Below are 25,799 nucleotides of genomic sequence, written 5' to 3'. Positions count from 1 at the left end.
CTCAATTTCAATGGTTTGCTACTGTTGTAATCTATGGGTAACTTTTTATTTGACTTTTTTTAATATAAAAGTTTGTTTTAAGTGCGGTTATAATGTAAAACGTGACTGAATATACACTCTGAGTTGTCTTTACAATTTCATCACATGTATTGATTTAGTTCTACAAATGACTTTATTTGAAAATGAAATGTCTCAGAATGATTCTTAATGGAAAATCAGTTTGTACTCTTTAGGTAGAAGATGTTGTGGTTGGTAAAACATAAGCATATATAGATACTGAATAAGGAACAAGGTGGTGTGTGCCGTTTAAGTAGCCTGACCATAAACGGTGCATTGTAAAAGTGTTGATATGTAGTACATACATTGTCACTGACATCAGAGGCACATATCTGATAATCGTCCACACTGTAAATTGTCTTCCATTGTTATTCCTCATTTATGTTGTTACTGTGTATTTTATTTAGAATAATTTTCCTCGGGCTGCTTAATAGACTCTAGGACTATATGGAAAATGCGCAGTGAAGCACTGAGATCATTGGTTTTGAAATAAAACACTTAAGCTCAAATATCAGGTGTATTTCTTGTCTAAATGCAATGACACAAAGAACATATCTCAGTAAACGTTTTTTTATTATCAGGACTGCTAAAAATTCATATGAAATGTTTTAAAAGTATAAAGACCATACACTTTATAAAAGACCGTTTCAGGAATTTTACCCACATTACATTAAATATACTAGGGGGGAAAAAGCTTTTTTCTTTTTTGCAGAAATCACAGACAGCATAACAGCATAGCTTCCTAGGAGTTTTCTTTATAATAACAAGCCACATAACACTCCCCCCAACAGATTAAAAAAAAAGCAGAGTAATGTGTAAACATCATCTAAACACTGTAGAAAACACCTGTAAAAACCACTCTCATTATTTACATGCTTACACTTATAGCTTATGTTTAAAAAAAAGAAAAGGTACAGTGCATTATGAAGCTTGGAAACATTTCAGTGCATTATTAAGGATTGCTGCACTAATTGTAGCCTAGATACAGAAGGTCTAATGAGTTTAACCCCAGTTTTCACTGATGCACTCGCATTGTGGGAGGTGAAAATTTTAAAGGCGTACTATTAGTAAGCTTTTCCCTCCACTCTACCAGGGGAAGATTACATCACCGGCTTGTAGATGGGATGACAGAATTGGAGAGTCACGTAGGGGTAGATATAGCCGCTGACTGACTGCAGGGCTGCTGGTGTCGTCTCAGCTCGGTATAGTGCATCCATATCCGACCTGAGTTAGTCTTCATGCCACATGCAGAATAGTCAGAAACGCAGTTCCGTTCCTGAAACACAAATTTAACCCGCTTCCTCGTTTGTCGCTTTTCCACCCGCTGTGCACACTTCTTCCTGCACCGCGTCCTCCGACTCTCCTCCATCCTTTGCTTTAAGTGCAAATGATGAGAGCCCGTTGCTTTCCCTCATGCATAATCTTAAAGGCACCGTCTATGATGAGATAGAGATACACGCACTTTATTGAGACGCATTATAAGAAACGTGAAACCTGCAGTAGAGCTATAATTTCTATTTAGCACCGTCTGAAAATGAAATGTAGAGAATGGCATCAGTTCTATCCTAATATTTATTTCATCTCGTTTTCTGTAGAAGTGCGACTCTTAATAATTACCTAATACTTAAAACATTTTTATCGCCAAATTTATTTATCCAGTTTTTATGGTACCTTGATGAAAGTTGTTGTGCAAATATTGAGAGGTTAAATGTATTTTTATATCTTAAAATTGATTATTTCATTTGGGAAAGGCCAAGAAAAGTTGATGGAAGTAGTAAAGAAAATGTTTTCTTGGCCTGCGTCAAAAAAAGCATTTTTGTATTTATTTAGTGTGTGTGTGTGTGTGTTTCAATTTGACAAATATGCCTAAATGAATTTTCATCCAAATCTGAGATAGGCTTAGTGGTTTCGCGCTCGAACAGGTGACGTGACTCTGTTTACTCACCTGTTGCTGGTGAGGCAGCCTCGCGCCCTACAGGTGTCGCCTCGCGACGAACAGCACGAGCACGGTGAAGTGCAGCGCAACGCACAGGAAGCCCTCCTTCAGGTGACCCCGTCCGCTTACCACCACCGTCCCTCTGTCCCCGCAGCTGTAGCCGACGTCCGCCCGCTCGGTCGCCCAGCTTTTCTCCAGCTTATCCCCGATCCTTCGTAGGCGCGACGCGAGCAGTTGAGCCACGCAGCACGGCGAGGGTCGACGGGAGCTGCAGGTTGAGTCACCTGGAAGCAGCAGAGGATGGTCTATCGGCAGCCAGCACATCTCGTCTTCGCGGCAAAACGCACGGTCTACTCAGTTTAAGTCTTGAGGATACAGGACCCTCCTTCTCTTTTTCTCAGCAAACCTTTACAGTGTTTGCGTCCCCCCTTTCTCCCCCACCTCTCTCACTACTGTATTATTCATTACAGTGTCACATGGTGTGGGGTTTACATCATCTTTTCCCAAAAGAGCGATGCAATGATTAACTCTTGGATCGCTCCTGTTTGGTTTTATCTTGGGGAGTTTTCTGCATTAGCACGCTTAAATTCTTTTAAAGTTCTAATAAAAATTGCACTTTTTCTAAAATGTGATCATCCTGTACACATAACTATGTAATACGAAATAATAAATTTTGTATAAAAACAAATTGCCAAAACATTGCCCACAAATACAATATATCTCCCCCTGCAATCGACGCGTCTATAATAAAAATGCGGAATTAAAAGTTTGGCGGAACTTTTGCACATTTGCTCGCTTTCCCTCTTCGGACTATTTATACAGGAGGACGTGCTTGTTTTTTGTCGGTGTCGTTCTGTTTCTATTCTTAACTCGTCTGTAAAACTACAAAATTTTACTTTGTAATGTTGAAAAAAAGTTAGATTTTCAGCGATGACAGAAGAATATGGCAGAGAACGATCTTGCTGCGTTCAGGGAGCGTTGGAAACGAGAGTTATCGAGTAAAAAGGGGGAGCAACGACTGGTTTGTGCGCCTTCCTCTTCCCGGGATATTGATGATCAGTTAGGCCAGAGAGACTTAAAAAATCTTAACAAGGCCGGTAGTTATTCAAAGCCAGAAGAAGGTGGTTGCACGGAGCATGTTCGTGTAGGGGGAAAACCTGCTGCTCTTGCTGCTGCCGCAGAGACAGAGGATCAGCCTCAGTATGTGTCCATTGCAAGTAGTTTGCTGGATGGAAGGACCAGCCCTCTGTTGGACAGAATTGAGGAGGAGAGGAGCAGGAGAAAGAGGCAATATCATAACATGACTAATGTCTGCAGCTCATCCTTGCAGCAGCAGCCTCAGGGAAAGGTCAAGAAAGAAGAAGAGCTGGTAGACCAACTCATTCAGGATCTGGTATGAGAGCGATAATGCACACCGTCAGATGGTACTTGACCACAGTCAGCTGGGTATATAATGTGTGTTTAATGATCTGTTTTGCAGAATGAAGTCAATGACATTCCCTTCTTTGATATTGAGTTGCCGTATGAGATAGCTTTGAAGATATTCCAATATCTCAACTGTGCAGAACTAGGCCGATGTGCCCAGGTAAGCAGTCTGAGTAAGAGGCTGGACAAACGTCACCTCAGGGGTGCAGGTCAGTGTTTTCATCCACCAGCTCCAGAATGAATCTTAGAGGTTAATCAGGTTTTTCACAAGACGACGTTGCAAGGCCTTGTATTCACTGATGGAAAACCCTGGTACTGTAGTTTTCAGCCAACAGAAGGGATTCATTTGATGAAAAAAGTGTTTACATAAATAGGACATTGTTTTGGCAGTCACTTCAAAATAAAATAAATTGTCCAATTAATGGGACAGGAATGGACATATGCTTATCTGGTTACTCGTGAGTATTCTTCGCTATTTTCTTGTGAAAATAGAGCTCTAAAATGTGTTTAAATGGGCAACAGAGAAATAAATCATTATTTTATTGAACTACTTGGTGACTTAAGTCTTGCTTAAGTGAGCGAGTGGATAACATCAAGGGGTTATTGCAAGTATCTATCTTTCACATTCTAAAAAGGGTTTTTGAACCTCTACTTTAGAAGAACAGTTGCACACTGACAAGCGTTACAATCTGGGAGTGATTCAAATTAAAACAACTCTGAGGCTAAAACAAATTATTTTGTTGCACAGGGACCAGAAATCTTCATGGCCAAAACCGCACCCCAGCTATACAATAGCGATGTGTTGTGATTTAAAAAGTTAAGTTCTTCATTTGTAGCAACACATACTGAATTGCTTAGGGCAGCTTTATTTGCCTTTCATGACTTAATTTGGTACAGATTAATAAATTACATTTTGTGTGCCAGACCCGCATGTGACGAGTCCATTTGGCAGTCAGCCGAGCTTGTTAAATAGAAATAAGTGATGCAAGCTCTTAATGTATGCTGACTCAATCCACAGTTACACGGTTTAATCTTCTCTCAGGTGAGCAGGGCATGGAGAGTCCTTGCAGAGGACTCTGTTCTGTGGTTCAAGTTGTGCGTGAGGGATGGTTACCATCAGAATGCCAGCATGTCTGACTCGCCCTGCTGGAAGAGTATGCTGCGAGACTGCAGGAACTCTTCTAAAACGGTGCGCTTCAACTGGAAGGTGAGCTTGAACTACTTTACTGTGGCGAATCAGATGCTTCCATCCAGCAGCTGTGCAAAATTGAAGAATAAGTCAAAAGACAGTCTTTGAATGACCTACAGATTCACAAAGATTTCATTTTCACTGCATTTCCTCACTGGACTTTGCACAACTGGAAAAGCTGGTGACAAGTTGACCTAGATAACTGCCTTTCCTGCTTTCTCAGAAAAAAGGCAGACTTTGGGAAAGCGTCTCCTGAAGCACTTACTATTCAAAACTGGGGCCCATTAAAATGTGGGACATTATGTCAATTTGTGATACTGGGACAGAGGATGAAAATCCTGTGCTGTCATACATAAACTGGGACATCGACTTACCCTAATTGTATCGGTAAAACTAACAGACAGACATGCACTCACACTTGCACCTACCTTCAAAATATGTGTGAGGTAGCCAGAGAAAAACCCGCACAGGCAGAAGAACATGGACACTATACAGCAAGGCCCTTACAAGCTTTCTTTTGTAAAGCATCACTGCTTCACTTCATTGGGAAATACTAATTGTTACTGTATTTCTCAGACTGATATTAGTGCAGAACTGACAGTAGACCAGCTGCGCGTCTCTCATCTAATAAAATATATCAGTTTTCAGCCAGCCTATAATTTTCACCTAGAATCGAGTGGGATCCATCAGCCAGCTGCAGTTCGAGTTGGGGAAGGTGCTCTGTGACGTCAGCTCCTATGACAACTTCGTCTTAGCTGGGTGAGTATCAAGGATGCATATAGGATGCTTCTGACAGCCGATTAGTAACGATGTTAACTGTAATGTTGACTCCTCATATACTCAATTCTTCTGCCTTGTGCTTCTGTCTCTTTTTCTTGTCAGGTGTCTTGGTGTAAATTAATCTTGATCATAACCTTTCTGATTCTTTACTGGGTGTTTAATTAAACATGTATGACTATATGTCTTATTGCAGTGGTTACTGACAATCCAACACATTTGGTTTTCCCTTATTAGGGGGATAATTCATTTAAAGTCAATTGAAGAATCAAGTGAAGCAGTTAGAAATGTACTTGCAGTAACACTTAAGTGACTTCAATTTCATGGGATGAGACAGGCGGTGAATTTAAGACTATAAGCTGGTAATAATTTTCTGGTCAAAGATTTGGAACATGTGATAGTTAACAGTGTAAATAAATGATTTTCTAACATTGTTACCAAAAATTAACACGTAAGTCAGTACTTATCAAATATCGTTTATTGTTCCATTTTTACAGTTGAGATCAGTTTTTCACTTTGCTGACATTCACCACCACCACCCCAAATTTTGAGAAGCTTCAGAGAAAGAGGGTGGAGTTGAAGTGGTGCAAAAGATTTTGAGACTAAAGAACGTGCACAGACGGATGCCTTAAGTATCCAAATGTATTGCCACATTCAGTCACATGTCATTGGCCCACATGAGTGTGATGTCCACAATTATCATTCGTATAGCTCACAGCACTGACATTTACAAAAAAGCCTTAAAGCCTCCCATAGGGTTAGTTGCCAGGGGGCTAAACTGTTAGTGGACGTTCTATGTGCCATCTTCTAATTCCTTTTCCATTTCCATTTCTTTTGATGATGAAGATGAAGATGAAAATAAAGGCCAAGTTAAAAGAGCCATGATAATGTACTGAGTACTCTGGAATTTAGTGACTGGTGTGATTCAGTCAAAACGAGTGTCTTTATGGTCCTATGGTGAGGGAAGGGTTAAATAAATTGCAGTTTAAATAAACTGCAACTGCTTTGAACTAGTTGGCTGAGACAGTGATTGATTGTGAGTGGCCAAAGGGACCCAATAAGGCCTCAGAAATTTGGAGCATCTCTTTAGAGTGATGTGATTAGAGTCCCCTCAGTCCTGCTGTGTCCCACTGATAAAAAGCACATGTAAGACACATAAAACAACGAAAATTGCATTTATGAAATAAGGCACCTTGCACAATGTTAACATGCTGTTAAATTGTTCTTTTTCTTACTACTGCTATTAACAAATTAACAATATCAATACTTTTCCCATTATATTAAAAGTTAATTCAACTAAGGTAATTCAACTACTTGAATTTGTTTATCTAGAAAGGAATCAATGGCCGTTAAGAGTAATCAGAAGTGATTCAATTGTCTCCACTAAATCTTATTAGAAAACCAGTGAAATGAGATTTGGCACTTAAAAAGCAACATAAGATGCTGTCTCGTTAACCCAACAGTTCTTAAAGTCACACAATAACATAGAGGCCGGATCTCCCGAGGCTTGCGTGAAGATTGCAGTAATCAGTGCACAACTCTTCTTGTACAAAGTTTTTGACGAGTTCCTTGGATATGATTCAACATCATCTTCCTCCTGTTGATAGTTGGCATTGTGCTGACGTACCAATTAAGTCAAAGTGTGTGTCCCAATTGTCTACTCTCTGCCAAACCCCGCTAACAAAGTCATGCATGCAAATAACGGGTGCTCGCATGAACACCCTGTGTCACACTTGCTGTGACTGCATGACACACTGCGACTGCACACTTGTTCAGACATGATGGTATCCGCGGAGGTGGGAACTTTGGCAGTTTGCTGTCTCCTGTAGAGAGAGCTCATTGGCTTAGGCGAAAAAAGAAAAAGAAAAAAACAGGAAAGAGGAAGGTTTGAGAGTTTTAGGTGTGATGGGATATAGTTAGGGCTTTTCCACTAACTTGGAGTCTGGTGAAATGACATGACATGAACAGAAGGTCATGTTCCAATCTGTTGAAGAAATTGTGCTACTAGAAATGTTATTTTTGAGTGAGCTGCATGAGGTATTTTATGATCAATTAATCATCCTTGCAAATAAATTCACTTTTGTGTAACTAATGTTAATTTAATCCCTGAGGTCTACATTGGTGTGACCCATTGATTGGATTCCCGATAAGTTAGATTGGTTTGGCCCCGAGTTAGGCAGACAGCATCAAATGTATGAAAGAAAATGAAAGAAAACCTTTTTTTGTTTTTTTTTCCTTGAAAGACTAAAAGTGGAGGAAAAAAAATCACCGAAATCAAATTTAAGCTTAATTTTAGCATCTGGTCTAGGGTTATTAATTAGTTTGTTGATAGATAAAAAAATGTATTTCATTAAAACTTTTGAAGAAAAACTGGTAAAGTAATTTGTCAGCCAATTGACCAAATTAAAAGTTTTTAAATGTGAGAATTTCTCTAATATTTGTAAATTTGTAAATTGCATACCAATTAATTATCAAGCCAAACTTCATACATGGTCTGAATTAGTTTTGTTTTAATGTGTCTGAAATCGTACATGCATATTCTTCTTCTTATTATTCATTTTTTAAATATATAATGCATCTCTATGTATTATAAGGTAAGCTAAAACTTTATTTATATAGCACCTTTCTAGATAAAAGATCACAAAGTGCTTCACACAACGACAACAAAGTATAAAACAAAACAGACAACAGTTAACTAAATGCAATTCTAAAAAAAGTGTTTTTATTTGTTTTTTTAAAAGAAGCTACTGAGTCCAGAGATCTTAAGCTCGGTGGGTGTGAGTTCCACAGTCTGGGAGCCACAGTGGCAAAAGCTCTGTCTCCCTTAGTTCTCAGCATTGTATAATGAATGACAAGTAGACCCTGCTTACATGACCTACAGTGACCTGCTAGGGACATAGGGCTGTAGAAGTTCAATGATGTAGGCAGGAGCTTGTCCATGAAGAGCACCAGAATGTTAAAATGGACTCTGAATTCAATGGGGAGCCAGTGCAGCTGTTTTGGTCAGAAGTCTTGCTGCAGTGTTTTGAAAAATCTGTAGACGCTCCAAAGAGTCTGTTTAAACACTTAAACAGTAAATTACAGTAGTCTTGATGAAATGAAAGTATAAACGACAATCTTCAGTTCAGTACGAGATACAATAGGGCTTAGTTTAGAAATGTTTCTTTAGTGATAAAAGCAGGACCGAAACAGAGATTTGACGTAAACATCCGAAGTGAAAGCTGGGTCAAAGATTGCCCCTAGATACCTGATAGACGATTTCACAAATGTTGCAAGGGGACCAAGAGCATTCATTATCTTAGGTACGTGTCTATCAGGAGAACATACAAGGACTTCAGTCTTTCCTTCTATAAGTTGGAGGAAGTTGTCAGCCATCCAAACTTTAATGGAATCTAAGCACTCATTCAAAATCTGTAGCTTAGAAACATCTTGGGGCTTAAAAGAAATGTATAACTGGATATTGTCTGCGTAGCAGTGGTAACAGATGTCCTCAAAGGGGCTCAAAACATGCTGGAGGGGAAGTAGATATATTAAAAACAATAAAGGCCCCAGCACAGAGCCTTGTGGCACACCATAGTACAGGGACGTCGAAGATGGCCTGTATTTAGAAACTGCCACAAAAAAGTAACGTTCATACAGATATGATAAGAACCACTCTAAGGCAGATCCAGATACACCGACCCAGTATTTTAGTCTTTCAAGTAGGATGTGATGGTCAACGGTGTCAAAGGCCGACGTGAGATCCAACATCAGCAAAACAGAACATTTTCCTGCATCGTTTTGCAACAAAATATCACTGGAGACCCTAAGAAGGGCTGTTTCAGTAGAATGGGTTCTACGAAAGCCAGACCGGAATTTGTTAAGAATATTATGTTTGTCTAAAACTGTAACTGCTGGTAAGAAAAGGTCTAACTTAGGTTTTTTTAAAAGGGGTTGTATACCAGCATTTCTAAAATAAGCAGGGACTTTACCAGATGTCAGAGAGGTGTTAATTATGGTGAGCACACAGGGACCAGTGGAATGGAAGACACTTTTGAATAGCGATGCAGGCAAACAGTCAAGTGAACAGGAGGATGCTTTCATTGAGCTAACTATTTTTACCAGCTCGGGTAGTGAAATGGGTAGAAAATGTTCTAAAATAACAGACCAAGCTAGAGTAGGATCAGACAGTGCATAAGCTGATGGGGAAAAATAATTTCCTATATTACTAATTTTTTCTAGAAGGAAGGAAACTTTCACAGTCTTCATTTGAATAAATGGGGCAGCAGGTGGAGCAGGAGTAATAATGTCAATACAGTAATAGTGTCAAATAACACCTTAGGATTACCTCTGCCCTTTGCAACCAGATAAGATAAATAGGCAGCCCACGCATCTCTAATTGCATTGTTGAAAGAAACTAACAGATCCTTGAAGTAAAGGAGATGAACATTTAAATTAGTTTTCTTCCACAAGCTCTCAGCTTTGCGACAATCACGATTTAAGCAGGAAATATTGTCATTTAGCTAAGGTGAGGACTAAAAACAGAAGCTTGTCTCATTTTAACTGGACAAATTTCATCCAAAATGGAAAGACAATGCTTATTAAATAGATCTCTTAAGAAATCGGCATCGCTTTGAGGGGATGGATTTACATTAAAAGCATCTAAAAAAGTCCCGCTGTCGAGGAATTTATGAATACAGCGGCGAATACAGTGATGATCAGAGATAAAAATGTCATCAGAACAAATAAAATCAATATTTAAACCCAAAGTAAAATCAAGGTCCAGTGTGTATCACTGTGTATGTGTGCATATCCCAGTCTCAGTGAAAGTATACTTTTAAATAAATGATCAAATATTACTTCATTTGTAGTAAGACAGAAGTTTTAGAGCTGTGATGTATAAAAAATTTAAAAAGGAACTGAAAACTCGTGGTGGGCAAGCTGTCCTGGAAAATGGGGCGAAATGTTTGTTATTGTGTTGCCCAAACAACACCATCATAATTGTCGAAAGATCATGTAACAAAGGATGAAAACAAAATAACAAGTCAGAGTGAGCAAAGGAGGAGGGTGTGAAAGGGGAAATGATTCAGCGGTGAGAGGGTGACGTCAGGTGTTCTCGAAGGTGGAAACTTTTCAACGTGCTGTAAAAAAAAAAAAGGTCAACAAAACTTTCCTTAGACTGATGAACTTTTTGCGTGTTTGGATTTAAGGTACACGTCTGGTGATGTGAGGCTGTGGGATACCCTCCACTGGGACTCAACGGCTTCGTACCTGAAGGCCAATAGTCTGTCTGCTAACACTGAGCCGAGACCACATGTTAGTCACGTCCAGGTCAACGGCACGCTGGCTGCTGCTGCGTATGAAGATGGTCAGTGTTTGTGTGTATATGTGTAATGCAGTGGTATCTTTTGGGCAAAGCATTGCCCACACCAAATACACACTATGTATAACTTCTAATCAAAAGCAAGGCAATCATTAGTCTTTTCAATCAACTTTTCTTTATCAAGCCTAGAAACCTATGGTTAGATGCACTTGTAATTTCTGTACATGATGCCCTTTGTTTATCATTTTTCCTTATGTGATAAATGCATACATTAAATGCATACAGTAAAAGACTTGGGGACTGTTTTTGGGATAGGCTGTGTAGACCTGTGGAGCACAGAGACAGGTGGGGAACCCATCTACCACTACCAGACTCCAGGGAGGATCCAAGTTCTGTCCCTAAGCCCTGACAGTCCTGTCCTGATCTCTGCCACTGGATCAGATGTTCGGCTTGACTGCGCAAAAGACTGTGGCTACTGGAGGACAGTATGCCAGACTCAGCTACCCAAGACTGTGAGTCAGAGTTCTTCATTTTTATCAGATGACACATTTCAATGTGCAATTATGTTAATTAATAGACTGTTGCTTTCAACTTTTCTCTGAATATCAAATTAGAAATTGGCTTTCGTTGGGGTTTGGACTGTGGAGGAAATCACTTAAAGTACTGGTTATTTATTTAGTATCCTGGTAGTTTGAGTTCACAGGCATAGTAGTAGGCATTTATGTGGCAGGTAGGGAAGGACAAAAAAGACCAAGGTGACATGATCAAAGAATTAAAAAGTGCAGTGATTAAATGACTTGTACATAAGTGTGCAAGTAATGTACTAAAATGCAGTTATATACTTAATAAAGTCACTTTCTATACTGATGTATATGTAAAAAAAAATTGTGCTCCATCCTGTCTAATCTCACAGGTAGAGAGCATGACTTTAGTCCCAGGTAGGGACCAGCAATGTCCGTTGGCAGCTCTGGCAGCAGGAGAGTCCATGTACCTGTTGGACCCTCGGGAGGAGGAGCCATTGATGCTCCACTCAGTCTATGGTCATCCTGTTACCTGCTTGGATGCCTCAGAATCCCATGTTGCATTTGGGGTGAAGCGCACAGGCTGGGCCATGCATGACGGAGGGAACAAGGTGGGTTCAGCTTCTGTGTACAGTTCCCATAGAAAATGAACACATAGGTTTTAAAAGTACCTTAATTTAATCAGTGTAATTACACAGTTTCTTCAGAAAACCTAAAACTGAACCCTGGCACTTTTTTGCTATGTGATGTATATGGCACATGAAAAATCAAAGTTGAGTAGGCCTTAATGTTTATAAAGCACTGCAAAGCTTCAGGTCTGCTCGTGGATGAAATCAGCAATAAACAGTACAGCTGGCCATGATTGTCCAGTTTTTGACTATGATGATGTAGTATGAACAGGGAATTATTCGTCTGCTAATAGTGGCAAATGAACCATTTTCTAGTCTGGTGTAAAATCCATTTACTCAATAATAAATGGATTTTTTTATTGGGAAAGTGAATTATTTTATTAAAACTAGGGGTTTTGTGATATACCAGCATTAACAATGATTATGACATTTAAAAATAAAAACACATGTAACATTTTTGTTTTTGTAAAGCTTATGCATGCTCACACATGCACACATATCAGGTGTTGCTAGTTAGTGGGGACATCTCATTGACATAATGCTTTTCCTAGCTGCTTATCCTAACCCTAACCATCAAAAATGAATGCCTTACCCTAAACCTAACCATAACCCAATTGTAACCCTGACACTAAAACCACATTTTGAGTGTGAAAAATGCCTTCAACCCCATAAGCACCTTGATTTTTGGTCCACATGTGGGCTGTTGGTCCCCACCAGTGTAGTAAATTTGAGATTTTGGTCCCCACCAAGACATTAAAAACACACACACACACACACACACACACACACACACACACACACACACACACACACACACACACACACACACACACAAAAACAAGCTCTCAGTAAAAGCTATAAAAGTCAACATAAAGCACGTTGTTATAATGGTACATCTGCAACTCTTCACTTGACATATGCATTTTTTTTTTCTGGGAGAGAATAAAGTGATTATCCACAGTTTTGTTTTTTTTTGGCCACTAATTTACATGCTGTTATGATGATTATTTAAGCCTTTATGAAGGGCACTCCAGTATGTATGTATGTGGGATTGTAATCTAGTGTTTGTATGTTAATGGAATTGATGGAGCTGTATCAAGGTTTTGTGGTGGGTGGAATTGAAAATACTGCGAAACACAAATAAACCTAAACAAAACCTTGAACGTCGACCAACTAGATGGAAGGCCTCTGGACTCTGCAGCTGGATTTTAAATGTATAAAAAGCTACCTTGACCTCGCTAATTGAAATGGAAGGTTTCCATCAGAGTTAACAAGGTCAGCTGTGCTCACAGCAGGTGCGTAATGAAAAAATGGGAAGTTGTACGGGGTAAATAATTTGGTTTGTTTAAATGGAATGATGCATGTTTTGTTGCACAAATATAATTTACTGAGTGAAAAGCAGTGAGGACAAAAGTTTTGGCTTTAGGCCAGTGTCAGTTTTAATCACTGGCTTGTAGCTGAAATACCAATCTTCTCTTAGAAAAAAAAGAACAACATTTTGGGGAATAGATTCATTTTCCCTTTTTAAATCTGGTCTATATTTACAACTGCTTCTGGTTTTTAGGTGCTCTGCTCTGTGTCTAAACTTTCTTGCGGGTGTGATCACTATTACTTGAGGTCCCTTTAGACCCCCTGGGTCCCTTTAGAAATAATGTCATGTGCCTGTAGGGGATTAGTTTATAGCATAAATAGCTAGCCTAAATAATGCAAACCCTCTCTGGACCTCTGCTCTTAATTACTAGAGCTTTAGGAGCACCTTTTGTGGAGTGTTGTTCCTTGATCTGTATCTGTTTGCTTCTAATAATACTGTGTTTCTAAGGACTCCATGTACCTAATTGACTCTTAAGCCATTACTTAGAGACTACAAATAGCCATGAGACAAACTCATCTTTTGGGATCTGGGGACAACTAGTCAGCAGTTATTATGTGGTCAGGTTCACTTCATCTAAATCATGTATTTCTGTGATGATAAAGATTCAAGTAAACTGCTTATTCAAAGAAGGCAGTCTCAATTAAATGTGGTGGTGGAGTGGTAGCTGTAGAGCTGCAAATACCCACTGTGTGTGTGAGTGCACACACCAGTTTGTTGGTGACTTATTGCTTTTTGGCAAAGATACTACACTGACATCATTCCTGTTAGAAATCACAGCTGGAACGCTGCAGCACATTTTCAGCGACAGCACTAAAGCACCACATAGTGGACCAAAGAGAGACTAGCAGTGAAACCTTAATATATGATGATGCTCTTAAATAGTATAGAGACTGACATTTAGGTAAGCATTTGTTATTTTAAGGGTCTCACTTTTGTATCACTTAATTAAATCCACCAACCAAGAAGGTTATCTGATTGATTCAATATATTTCTGTTTGTTTGTCTAATTGCTAACAGAATTTTTCAAAATTCGAGCCAGAGTTGGGTGAAAATATTTACCTGGGGTAGAGCTCGATCCAACTGGAAAGTGGTTAACTTTTTTTTTTTAGTTGGAATTTTGGAAGTATTTTATGCCATCGAAGCTGAGGCAAAATTAGAAATTTCCTTTCATATCTTCACAAAACTCTTTAACTGAAACAAGAAAAACTGGGAAACATCGTCTTAATGTTCTCAAGAAAATATCACAAGCTAATACGGATGGATCCATGGATGCAGTCTCAAACGTGCTGTTTTTGCTGTTTCTGTATTTAATTTTGAGCTGATTTGTAGAAAAAATATTTGTAGCTTGATAAAAGAGGAAATTGGTTTTATAACTGAAAACATTCTTTGCTTCTTGCTTTTCCAGAGTGAGAATTATCTGTTTTTGTCTCTTTTTGCTTCATTTTTAATTGATTACTATCAGTTTTTCTTGTGGGATGTGGGGGTCTGTAAATCAGATAGCACCAGATATGAAATTTGTTTCCTAACTTACTGGTGTTCATAGACAGTGTGACAAAATATTTACTGGAAAAATTATAGACAGCTAAGTGGATCGTTCAGGCTGTAGTTGGCGCCCTACTCCTAAAGTGTTATCCCGAGTACTGTACATTGTTGGGATTGCCTCTGATTCTAAAACCCCCCACCCAGCTCTAACATTATTCCGTAAACACAGCTAGTCTCAGACAGTCCAACTGAGATCATATTTTTTATCTTCAGCTTTAAAATTGGTTAAAATTTTAAAGCTGGTTAAAAATGAAAATCAAAGGTTCCTCTCCCAGTATGCACTGCCTTTTAGATCTGATTAATTTCACTCGCAGATCAGATACATGTGGTCTTTGGTATCCCATCTCAATTATGCCAATTCATGATTGGCATGACTAATTAAAATATCTTACAAATTTAATTAACTTGTCTGTCACTCCTGTCACGCTTCTATCAGCAATTTTCATACCGTGAAGAAGACAAAGCACAACTTGGCTGCAGCTATTAGTTATGCCTTTAGTAAGAAAACATATGGTTCATTAAAATCTGTTAAGATACATGGAGGTGGCATCCAAGGAAGTCATGTAACACCTTTTTTTCCAGACAGAAGAGTGAAGTATTTCAATTTACAGCATTTTGACCCAGATAAAACTAACCGTGCTGCCACGTTTCTGTTGAGCTGACTCGTTGTGCTGTTGTGTGACTTTATTGAAGTTTTGTTTGAAAATCAAAGTTTGTTTTGTGTCGATCACATCAGAGATTATCTCTCACACGTTGGCTTGCAACAGCTTTTAGCTTGCACTTTTTTCTTTCTTTCTTTTTTTTGTAAATCTCCCCTCCCTCGTTTGTGTGTGTGTCTCTGCGTGTGTGGTTGAAGCTACTCTCCAGGTCCTCATTACTACTAGTCTTCCCCTTGCCATTGGACTAGGGGCACCCTGGCATCTGCCCTGCTTGTGGCACTGCATTCAGAACAGGCTGGCTTCTTCACTGGCAAACTATCAATCCTCTGCAGTGGATCTACCGCTGAGCTCAAGTGCTGTCTGAAAACCTGTCATCTGCTTGTTGCCCAAAGTTCAGAGGGCTGGTTAGATGGGCTGTGTTTGTACAGCATGTACAAATGTGGGTTTTCTATATTTATATAGAGAACTACTAATCTGTCAGGACAGAAATCAGATCATTAGGGATGAATTGCTCAATAAAACCTGAAATGGGTTCCTTCCCAGGTAAATAATAATAATAATAATAATAATAATAATGATAAAGTTTTTAAAAGAGCCCAATAGCAATTTTCAGTCACCTGTGCATGATTAAGTAAATATTCTGTAAGTATGCAAATCTAAAAAGAGCAGCATGGCGCGACATCTGACGTATAAATGTAAATTTTTTGTTTGTCCATAGAGAATTCAGCCTCAATCCCAACCCTCTGTACGACACTGTAAGTGTTCACAAAGTGAAATGTAAAGTGCAAGTCTTAGAAAGTGTTGGCTGGAACAAACCTAACAATATGCGTTTCATCCGATGCGCTCACATCTGTCTGTCCGTATATTTAAAGCAAATATAGAGCTGAATCCAAACAAAAGGGTGTGGTCCAGTAAAAAAGCCCGCAGTCTGTAGGTTTTTTTTAAACCGGTGGATTCTTTTGTTGGAACAAAAACCAACAGAAGGTTGAGTTTCCATGTCACAGGATGATTTCCCATTGCTGGTCTATGATATGACACACCAAGCCAGTTTCTGCACTTTTGTACAGATTATCAAAGCATAAAAGATTTTCTTTGAGATGTAGTAGTAATTGCTAAGCTTTTCATCTTTTTAAAAGCATACAGAGTAATTACATAAACATCCCAATACAAGCAACTATTAGAGCTGCTTTTGTTTGGAAGCCTCACTGGAGATTCATCTAATGCATTAACCTAACAGCTTCTCTGTCGCCATACGATTATCCTTTCTCTGCTGCTTTCTTTTAACTGCCTGTAATATTATCACTAAACAGCTCCTTTGCCTCCCTCAGCGATAATTTTAGTGGGTGAGGTAGGCAGATATTTAATAGAAGTATCTTCCAGAATCTGCAGTGATTCATTGTGAACAGCAGGCTTTGTGCCCCCCCCTCCTTTCTCAATTCATGGTACTCCCTCTTTTCTCCTGTCCAAATCCTATCAAGCTGTCATTTCAAAGTCCGGTGTGATTTGGGTTTTGCCCCGGGGTGGTGCACAATTAAAGCTCTGCTTGGCCCAAATAAGGGACACACAAAAACTGCTGGCACCTCCTCAAGGCTTACATCATCTTTCTCCTTTTTTGAAACTTCTTTTATGTTTCCTGCTGTCTCTCTACCCCCCTCCCTCTCTCTCTCTCTCTCTCTCGCTTTCTCTGTCTGTCCTTTTCTATCCCTCCTTTCCTTTTGGCCCTCTTTCGTTCTCTCCCTCCCTTCTCGCTTTAATTTCTTTGTCGTTTTAATTATTCAAAGACAATTTTGCCTGGCGGTTATCCTGTTTGTTCTGTCTCGTTTGGATGAGAAAACACCAGCCGCTAATTGACCAATTAGGCCAGCTCCAGATGACATCATTGTAACTTGTATGAGGAAAGTTTATTGCCGTCATCAAGCCAAAAGCAGGAAAGGCTGTAATTGAAGTTTTCCTTCAGGTCTTTTTTTCCCCCCTCAGTTCATCTTCATGCATTCACATAATTGGCCAAGGGTGTTTGCCGTTACCTGTAATTGTCAATTGTACAGTAAGTTAGTGCAGTATTACCGTCTATCCAGTATCACAAGTTTTACTTTGAGGTGTAGTTACATATTGTGTGTGTGTGTGTGTGTGTGTGTGTGTGTGTGTGTGTGTGTGTATAATTTATTTGAGGAAAACAAAGTGGATCAGAATGATCTAAGCATCATTCATTGTGATTCAGGCTTTAGCTATTTGAACTTTCTGATTTTTGGTCAATTTCCTGTAACATTGTAGGAGATTTGTAGGAGATTTGTGATTAAAGTTTAAAAACAATATTTTAATGGAGATAAACATAGTAATGTGTGTTTGAATATCTCTTGAAAATCCCAGCACTTAAACTATTACAATAGTTATTCACCTGTGCTTTCATTGCTGCACTTAAATTAGATGCAAAATGAAGAAGCCATTGTTGGGTAACAGGAAAATGTTTGTAGCCTTATTGACTGTGTGTGCGCAGATCAGATAATCTATGAATTGTAACACTTTTTACACAAAATTTTATTAGCATATATAACTAGATGATGATTAACACCGATAAAAACAGTTAAAGTTGTTATATACAATAGATTCTTTTTAACTGTCTCTGTAACAGTGCAACCCACTGACAATGCACCCTTATGCAGTTTTTATATATTCCCTGGCGACACTCAGCTGGGCATGCTTGCTGGTTTTAGGAGCTTTTTGTTGTATTTCTAGTTTTTCAGTAGGATGCTGTTATTTCGGTTGATTTGGTTTCACACTTCCACTGTAGTGTCTTATATTGAGAGCTAAAATCTGCTGTACGGTTTATGCATGTGGTGACAGTCTTGGAAGTTGACTAACTGTCATATATGAAAAGAGTAATGTTTGTCTCAAATTTCAGATCCACATCTACAGCCTGGAGACGCGCAAACCGACAGTTTCTGTCGGCAACTCACCGGGAGATTTCACTTGCATCAACCTGAGAGACAGCTCTCCTCATCTGCTGGTGTGTGGGAACAAAGACAGGAGGTAGGACACAAAAACACACATACAGATGTAAAATCGTGCATAATATCAGAAACCTGAGCCAAGAATGCAAGCTAAAAGGAGTGTGCCTGTGAAATTGTTTTCTCAAAGCGACACCTCATGATGAAGAAGGCTGGAAAGCTAAGGTTACTTGAAGTGGATAACAGATGTTTTGAAAATGTGTGAAAGACGTGGCTTGATTAAATTTGTGAATTTTTTAGAGTACAACCTTTTATGTTGAAAAACAAGGCTTTGAAAAGCTTTTTGAGATGAAAATTAATTCATTAACAGTTTTTTAGAAGAGTGATGTTCTGTTCTTTGTCTTAAATAGACAAATATCTCGCTTTTCATTGTCTTTCTCCTCCAGTACCTGGGATACTATAGAAGAGAAAAATTTGGCTATCTTGATTCTCTTCATTCATGTAGACACACTTACCACATTGCTAACCTGGCTCTCCAGTTGAGAAAAGGACACATAAAAGAGCCATTCTCTACTTGTTAGTGGTGCTACAGTGCATGAGCTGGCAGGAAAGAAAAAAATCCCTGGCGTGTCTTTGTCCAAAGCTGCCCCCGCTGTTTCTATTCAGCACCAAATCCATCTGGCTGTTAAGTAGTTGGCTGACAGCAAAAGACAGACCACATCGTATTGTTTAGGTTCTATTTTTTTCCCCCTCTTCTTACTAGTTATGACTCCTGACATTCATACAAAAGCAGGAAATGCTCCACTAAAGATCTTTTGTCAAGTGTCACAGAATTGTGATTTTCATAGTAATATTCAACAGCACCCTTTGAATGAATAATTCAGTGATTTCTTCTTGGACTTTCTGATCAGATTTTGTCCAGAGAGGTACACACACCAGGTTGGCTCTTCCACTTTGGCCCCAGCTGATGCAGCGCACAGCCGAGGACAAATGGAAATTGGGAAACTGAGGGACAGTCTGAAATCTTGGCCCTTCAACAGGGTGGCTTAAGGCCAGAGCCTAATGCATCCCTTCTTTTTGTCCAAATGAGTTTTGTCCCTTTGTTTTTTGCGAGATCCAAGGAGCACATGAGGAGTCCAAATGATGGCTGTCGGGAAAAACCTTGCCATATTTGTGTAAACAGGAACAATGTAACAAAGGGAAATATTACATATATTTAGAAATTGAAGAAATAATGAGTACTGTTACAGTTAAGAAGGACTGCACATATTGTGTTCAGCTTTGAGACCGTTTTACTGGCAAACTTATCCTTCAATCAAATGTTTTGTGGCACGGCTTCATGAACAGCTATGCCAGTTTGAAGTTTGATAGATTATACATGGGCTTATCATGCTGACCTACAGAGGTCCATTCTAACCAGGAACATCTCTGACATACAGTGAAACAGTTAAGGTTTTATTGAATGGTTTGGACCAAAATATTTCACAGACACTGTTGTGACCAGACATTTACATATGCTTGTAATGATTTCTTTAAACTGTTGATTTTTCAGGGTAGAGCGATTGTACAGCATGCATCTTTAATAATCTTTTTAAAAAAAGAAGACTTGGGTGTATAAGCCTGAATTTTGAATATTTTGGATTTTCTCTTTTGCAAACGCGGTCAAAATTATCCATGTACTTAAATACATATATTCACTTAAATCTTTTGAGGACAAAGGGAAAGTCCAAGGAAGGTCTAAGAAGGAGAACTGTAGATATACAAGTTAGGAAGGTTTTGGAATGGACTAAACAGGATAACACTAAGCTAATGACCCGCCCAAAGCTCTGACCTCAACAGTACTGATATTTTTGGACTGTGCTTAAAAGTCGAGTCTATGCGAGGAAACCAACCAATTTAAATAACTTCTTCCAATTCTACCTAGAGTGGTGAAGGATCCAGCCTGAATTATGAATGAAGGAGCTTGTTGATCACTACCAAAATCACCTGGTCAAGGTGCAACTTGCTACTGGACATTTACTTGAGCAAGTATACTTTAGACAGTATGTGGATTACAGATGCACAATGCACTAAAAGCTCCAAATTACCACGACAGTCATGCCCATGATGAGTGCTTGTAAACTTCTGACCAAAACTGTATTTACTTTCTTGTGGTCCTTGAACTTTTCTTCTAGAGAAATAATGCGGTTGATATTTGTGGTTTTCAATGAAATATTTTTCATTTGGCATTAAATTCCAAACCGCCATTTGTTTCCCACAAGAATAAATAAATAAATAAATCCTAATAGGATTAACATCACTCTCAGCTATACTTTGTGCTAATTAGAAAATGCTAGCATGCTTAGTCTCGAAACAAAAGAAAGAAATTTGATGTCCTTACGTCATGTCTGGGCTCGCCTCTGTAACAGAATGCAATCACTTATTTAGCCTTTTTTCCATCAATCTTTCTGAAAAAATGAATGTCCCTGTGTTTTCCATAATCAAAGACTAATGGACATCAACAACAGCACTTTACATCAGATACGAAAACCTAAGTGATTTTTGCTTTGTGGCATGCTTTTTTCACAAACCACAGATGCATATTTCAATCCAAAAATAGCAGGCTTTCAATTGAATAAAAAATTGCTCGAGAAACGCACAAGAAAATATGGGTTTAGTTGGAGATCGTGTTGCCCACTGCATATGCAAATGAATATTTTTGCTACAACATTTTCGGTGCACAGGCTATACGTGGCACAGCATTATCTGGCACGCAACACAAACTAGCAGTTTATTCTACGCTAAGGGGAGCATCCACAGTTGTGCACATTATATTACTCCAAAATCGATCAATTTAAAAAAAAAATTGTGGTGGAATTTGGTTTATTCCACTTAAATCTCCATCTTATTGTTGATCATTTAATACTTAACCCATAACTTTGAATGGAAAAAAAACAAAATGAACTTAACAAATTATTTGAACACTGTTACTCAACTGTAGGAGCCAAAATTAGTTATTCCCAGTTTTTAAGACATCCATTTTAACGGAATATCAAGCTTAGCTAAAACTACAAGACCGGTGCAATCATCCAATCACACCACTGAATCGGTTGTCTCTCTCAGGGCGCAATGATTGATGTCTTCTTCCAGCGTTAGGTAAATAGCTTTTCAGGGGTTAACTGCACTTCTCCCACACATCTCGTATTAGGGAGAGCTCCTCTTGATTAATGAAGAAGAGCCTAGCCAGTGACAGTTAACTGAAGACAGAGCCGCCTTCTGCTTTAGATTTATGGTTCCCCAAGGTCTGGCAGTAATGGTCAGTCCTCATTGTTTAAACGTGTGCTTCCATCACGTAATGCCACTAAACAGGCAGAACTAACTGCAGACAACAAGTCCTCAGTGCCCATTTAGCTATTTAAGGCTGATTCTTTTAAAAAGTTTGGAAGGGAAAATGAAATCTGTCTGAGTCCCCAAAGTGAATTTGATTATGGTAATGAGGTCTTGGAAGAAGGTTGGGCCTGGATAGAGTCATGTCCTGGATGCTTTCAGCTGCAATAAACCCACAATGACAACAGATGGAGCTGAGGGTCCCCTGGGCTCATGTTGCTGATAAAACCTGGAGAGTAAAAAGCCTGCTCTTATTGCTTTTCATCCCTCAGATATACCAGCAAATTAATAATAATTATCATATCATCATAAAAGCTTATTTTAACACAGAAAGGATCAGAGAAACATAGAAAAGATTAAAAGAAAATCCTTGTCAAACTTTAAAAGAGAAAAACGGTAACGTTGAATACAAAAGTGAACAAAAGTACAACAAATGAAGTAAAACTTGCTACACTTTATTAAAAACATGAGGTGACAAAGATACGTGTTTGAAAATGGATCAGAGAAAGTATCCTTTGTCGTGTTCATTCTGTCACGTTCGACATATGAACTGTTTATTTACAGTGCACAATATACACTCCCTATATGTGCTGTCAAATATATTTATACACTTTGAATTCCTTCTTATTTTCTACAGTATCTGCACAACAGCAGCCTTTTCATTCCACATTTGTGCATGTGGGTGTTTTGCTCGCCCTTTGTGTTTTCTTTTTTTGCTTCGTTCTTGAATATTGTTTAGATCCTTGTTTAGTTGGTTTTGGATTTCTGTCTGTATTCCAGTTACTTATTAGTTGGTAGTCATGTTTAAATAACTACTATAATCTTGGTTTGTTGAATCAAATTATGAAATAGTTGTCCAGATGCGAGAACAAATCAAGCTGGGACTAAAGTTTGGAGTGGGCCATCTGTGCTGAAACGTTTCCTTCAAGAAGTGAGAATAGAGTCCTTTTGTCTGCAAATGAATGCACTCTTTGATAAACTGTAGCTCTCCCTTGGTATTAGATGTCCACTTTTGTTAAAAAAAATCCAAAATTAGCTAGAGTGCTATTGTACTTACTTCACTTATTTTTCTTTGGGTCTTACGCTGGATCGTCAGGGGAGTTTTATCAAGGATACCAACAATAAAGTGGCCTGTGAAGGATGTCTGACTTAAATAACTGTAGTTTTATGACAAAAGTAAGCACTTTTCTCTCAATAACTTAATATTAGTTTTGGTTTTTCCTTACTATGTCTCAGGGTGAGGGTGTTCGACATAAGATCTGGCTCTTCTGTCGCATCTCTGTACGCCCACCACTTGGGGGTCACCTCTGTGCAAGCGGATGACTGGAAGATTGTGAGCGGCGGAGGCGAGGGATTGGTGTGTGTCTGGGAGATGAGGATGGGAGCAAAGCTATGGGAGATGCACAACAGGTAGGACTGTTTTCAGTACAAACTGTCAGAAACACTAAAATTGTTTTTTAAACATGTTATTTCTGCTGTATCACATTATGAGTATGATATTTGACTTTAACATTGTAGTAAATGTAGTTCCTCATTCGAACACATTTAACCAGTGATTATGATTACTCTGTTTTCTTCTCATTTCAGTTTCTTGTGCCACAGTTAACGTAATCTTCTCACATAAATGTTTTTATTTCATGTAAATTAAATTGCTTAAGACAATATTGTGGAGTCAGTTTAGTATCACACTCACATCTCCAAGCAGTAACTGTCATTTTTGTGGCGCCTTCACCGCATAGAAAACATTCAGCATCTTAACTGGTATCTTTTGTAGATGCTACAGTAGTGGATACATCCATCAGCGAAACACATGCTGGCAAGAATGCGATTTATATATTTAATATTCAAGGTGTTATCCATCTTTGCTGCAGGCATCCTGTAAGGCATGTACGCTTCAACACCAGCACTCTGGTAACAGCCAACATCCCTGATGACAAGTCGCCACGGGGAGCTTGCATCACAGATGATGACCTAACAGCTCATCGCAGGTCGTGATCTCCCTCCTACACTTTTTTTTGTTGTTGCCTGGATCTCTTCTATTCTTCTACCTCCTATAAGTCTCTTGTACAAAAGCTGGGATAGGCTCCAGCCACTATGCAACCCTGATAAGGACAAGCAGAAAAGAATGGAGGGATTGATGGTTGATTCCTTTTGAGAAAAGCGATACAGCTGTCATTTCTGAGTCCTCAGCAACCTGTTTTTCAACAGGTTGCTGAGGACCTTCATTAGCAAGAAGGTAGTCTCACTGTAACCAGAGGTAGCAAAAATCCTTAGGTGAGATCATGTTTTTGTACAGAACAACAGTACCTTCTTTTAGTAAGACCTTACTCATCACCTTACCTGTAATTTGAGAAATCTGTCTGCCTATGCTTCTGTCTGTTCTTGGTAGGTCTATTAGTGGACACACACACACACACACACCCCCTGTGTCTTTGTTAGGATGAGCATTTTTCACATTTGAGCTAAAGCGTGTTACCAGCATCTCCCCAAAAATGACTGCTGTGTGGCTGCGTCGCTCAGACAAGCACGTTTGTTGGGCTATTTTTGTGAGGAGATTCGCTGTTAATGTAGTCACAAACTAACAAATTTAATTCGTACAGGCCTTTTGAATGGGTATGGAAAAAATGACAACTGGACAAACCGTTTTACAATGTTTAGTCACAAAGAGATGCTAGACATGTTTTTGTAACGTCTTTGGCTTCCTTCAGTCACTCATTCATGTTGCTTGGATAAGCATTTCTTCAGAAAGCTACAGTCTGCCCTGAACACACACAAACAATCATTAAGTGATTGTTATCCCATATCCACATTTAAAAACAGTAATTTATGATTTTCTGGAGATGATGCATTTAGGAGATAAATGTGCTAAACTGCATGTCTGCCGTTTTGTCTCAGTCTTCTAAAGCAAAGTCTAAGCATAAATGACAATCAACAATACAAAACCTAACAGTTACTGATGTCAATGTTGTGTTTTTCTAAACTTCAGACACAGAGGAGTCATCTGCCACTATGACTTCTCTGAGGACGCCCTGTCACAGGATCACATCCTGCCCATCTGCAGGTCTGACTACATAGAGTCTTATGGCTACAACTACAACATCAGCCTAGCAGTGCCTTACGACAGGCTGTCTGGTTCCCATCCGTCCCAATGACACGCAGTTTTCCAGACTGCAAATGGACTTAATTGACTGCAATTGAAAAGACAGTAACATTTATCAGTTTGAACCTTTAAACTCTGTCGTTTTATTTAACAGGTCCTCTTTCATCATCCTGATCAAATCAAGGCTATTAAAATGTAGTAGTGTCGGTGTATTGTATATAACTGTTGCATAGGTATCTCTATGTTATTGTTGAATCTAGCTGCCCGATGAAACACTGGGTTTGATGTAGTCCAACATCACAGGAATAAAGTCATTTTTACCTCATTTACTATATGCAAATCATTTGAATATTTTTTCCTATTAAAACAAAAAAAATGTACACAAGCATTTTTCTTCACATTTATTTTGTTTATTAATAGAATTGAGAGGGATGTCAGATTTCACCTTAGAGAAAGTACACTCTCCCATATACCAGTAATCAAAAATAGTGCATTTTTCTACAGTACATCAGTAGTGGTTGGTTAAACAGAGGAACACAGCAAAAAGAGCTATTCTGGAGCTACAGAGGAAATGGTGTGTGCCTGCAGCGTCTCACTTTGGATGCCATAACAGTTGACCCATGAATGCCAGAGTAGCCACTGAGTTAAGCTAAAGTGAAGATTCTCTCTAGTATAAAGAAACCCTCACATTACCTGCTGGCTGCAGTGGAGCTTGTAGAATAGTTGTAGTGCTGAGAGACTGGTGTGTGTTGTGACCAAAGCCTAAATGTAAACCTCACTGCATTCGTTCATACTAGCTATTTTTCAGATAATAAAACATAAAAACTGAATTCTTAAAGCTTAACTGAAGAACTCTAGAAAGGCACAAGTGACATGCAGTCTTTAAAACTGGCATGAAAATGAACTTACAGCAGTGTGTTACATTTATTTAGCATTTTTTCCTGTTCAAAAATATATTTGTTTGTCTTTATATATTTAT

At 38.8% G+C, this 25,799-nt stretch overlaps 1 protein-coding gene across 1 annotated transcript; it reads left to right on the top strand.

Annotated features, from left to right (window-relative positions):
• Positions 1–2,846: 2,846 nt before the first annotated feature.
• Positions 2,847–24,913, top strand: fbxw8 (F-box and WD repeat domain containing 8). The gene is made up of 11 exons (XM_085368704.1): positions 2,847–3,386; positions 3,474–3,578; positions 4,461–4,625; positions 5,278–5,366; positions 10,574–10,731; positions 11,002–11,198; positions 11,600–11,818; positions 18,309–18,436; positions 22,957–23,130; positions 23,592–23,708; positions 24,707–24,913. The coding sequence occupies exons 1-11, from the start codon at positions 2,937–2,939 to the stop codon at positions 24,870–24,872; spliced, it is 1,968 nt and encodes a 655-aa protein (XP_085224830.1). The 5' UTR covers positions 2,847–2,936; the 3' UTR covers positions 24,873–24,913.
• The last annotated feature ends 886 nt before the right edge of the window (positions 24,914–25,799 follow it).

Source organism: Diplotaxodon limnothrissa, linkage group LG12, assembly GCF_057381915.1.
Source record: "Diplotaxodon limnothrissa isolate DT_005_m linkage group LG12, D_limnothrissa_male_GT1.1, whole genome shotgun sequence".
Classification (NCBI taxonomy): Eukaryota; Metazoa; Chordata; class Actinopteri; order Cichliformes; family Cichlidae; genus Diplotaxodon; species Diplotaxodon limnothrissa.
Note: the sequence above shows the minus strand (reverse complement) of the source record. Positions and strands in the feature narration are given on the sequence as shown.

Bases quoted from the DNA above. Each gene is read 5' to 3' on its own strand.
- fbxw8 (XM_085368704.1), top strand. From the start codon at position 2,937: ATGGCAGAGAACGATCTTGCTGCGTTCAGGGAGCGTTGGAAACGAGAG. The intron at 3,387-3,473 runs GTATGAGAGCGA...TCTGTTTTGCAG, and splicing joins ACCAACTCATTCAGGATCTG to AATGAAGTCAATGACATTCC. The intron at 18,437-22,956 runs GTAGGACACAAA...ACTATGTCTCAG, and splicing joins TGTGGGAACAAAGACAGGAG to GGTGAGGGTGTTCGACATAA.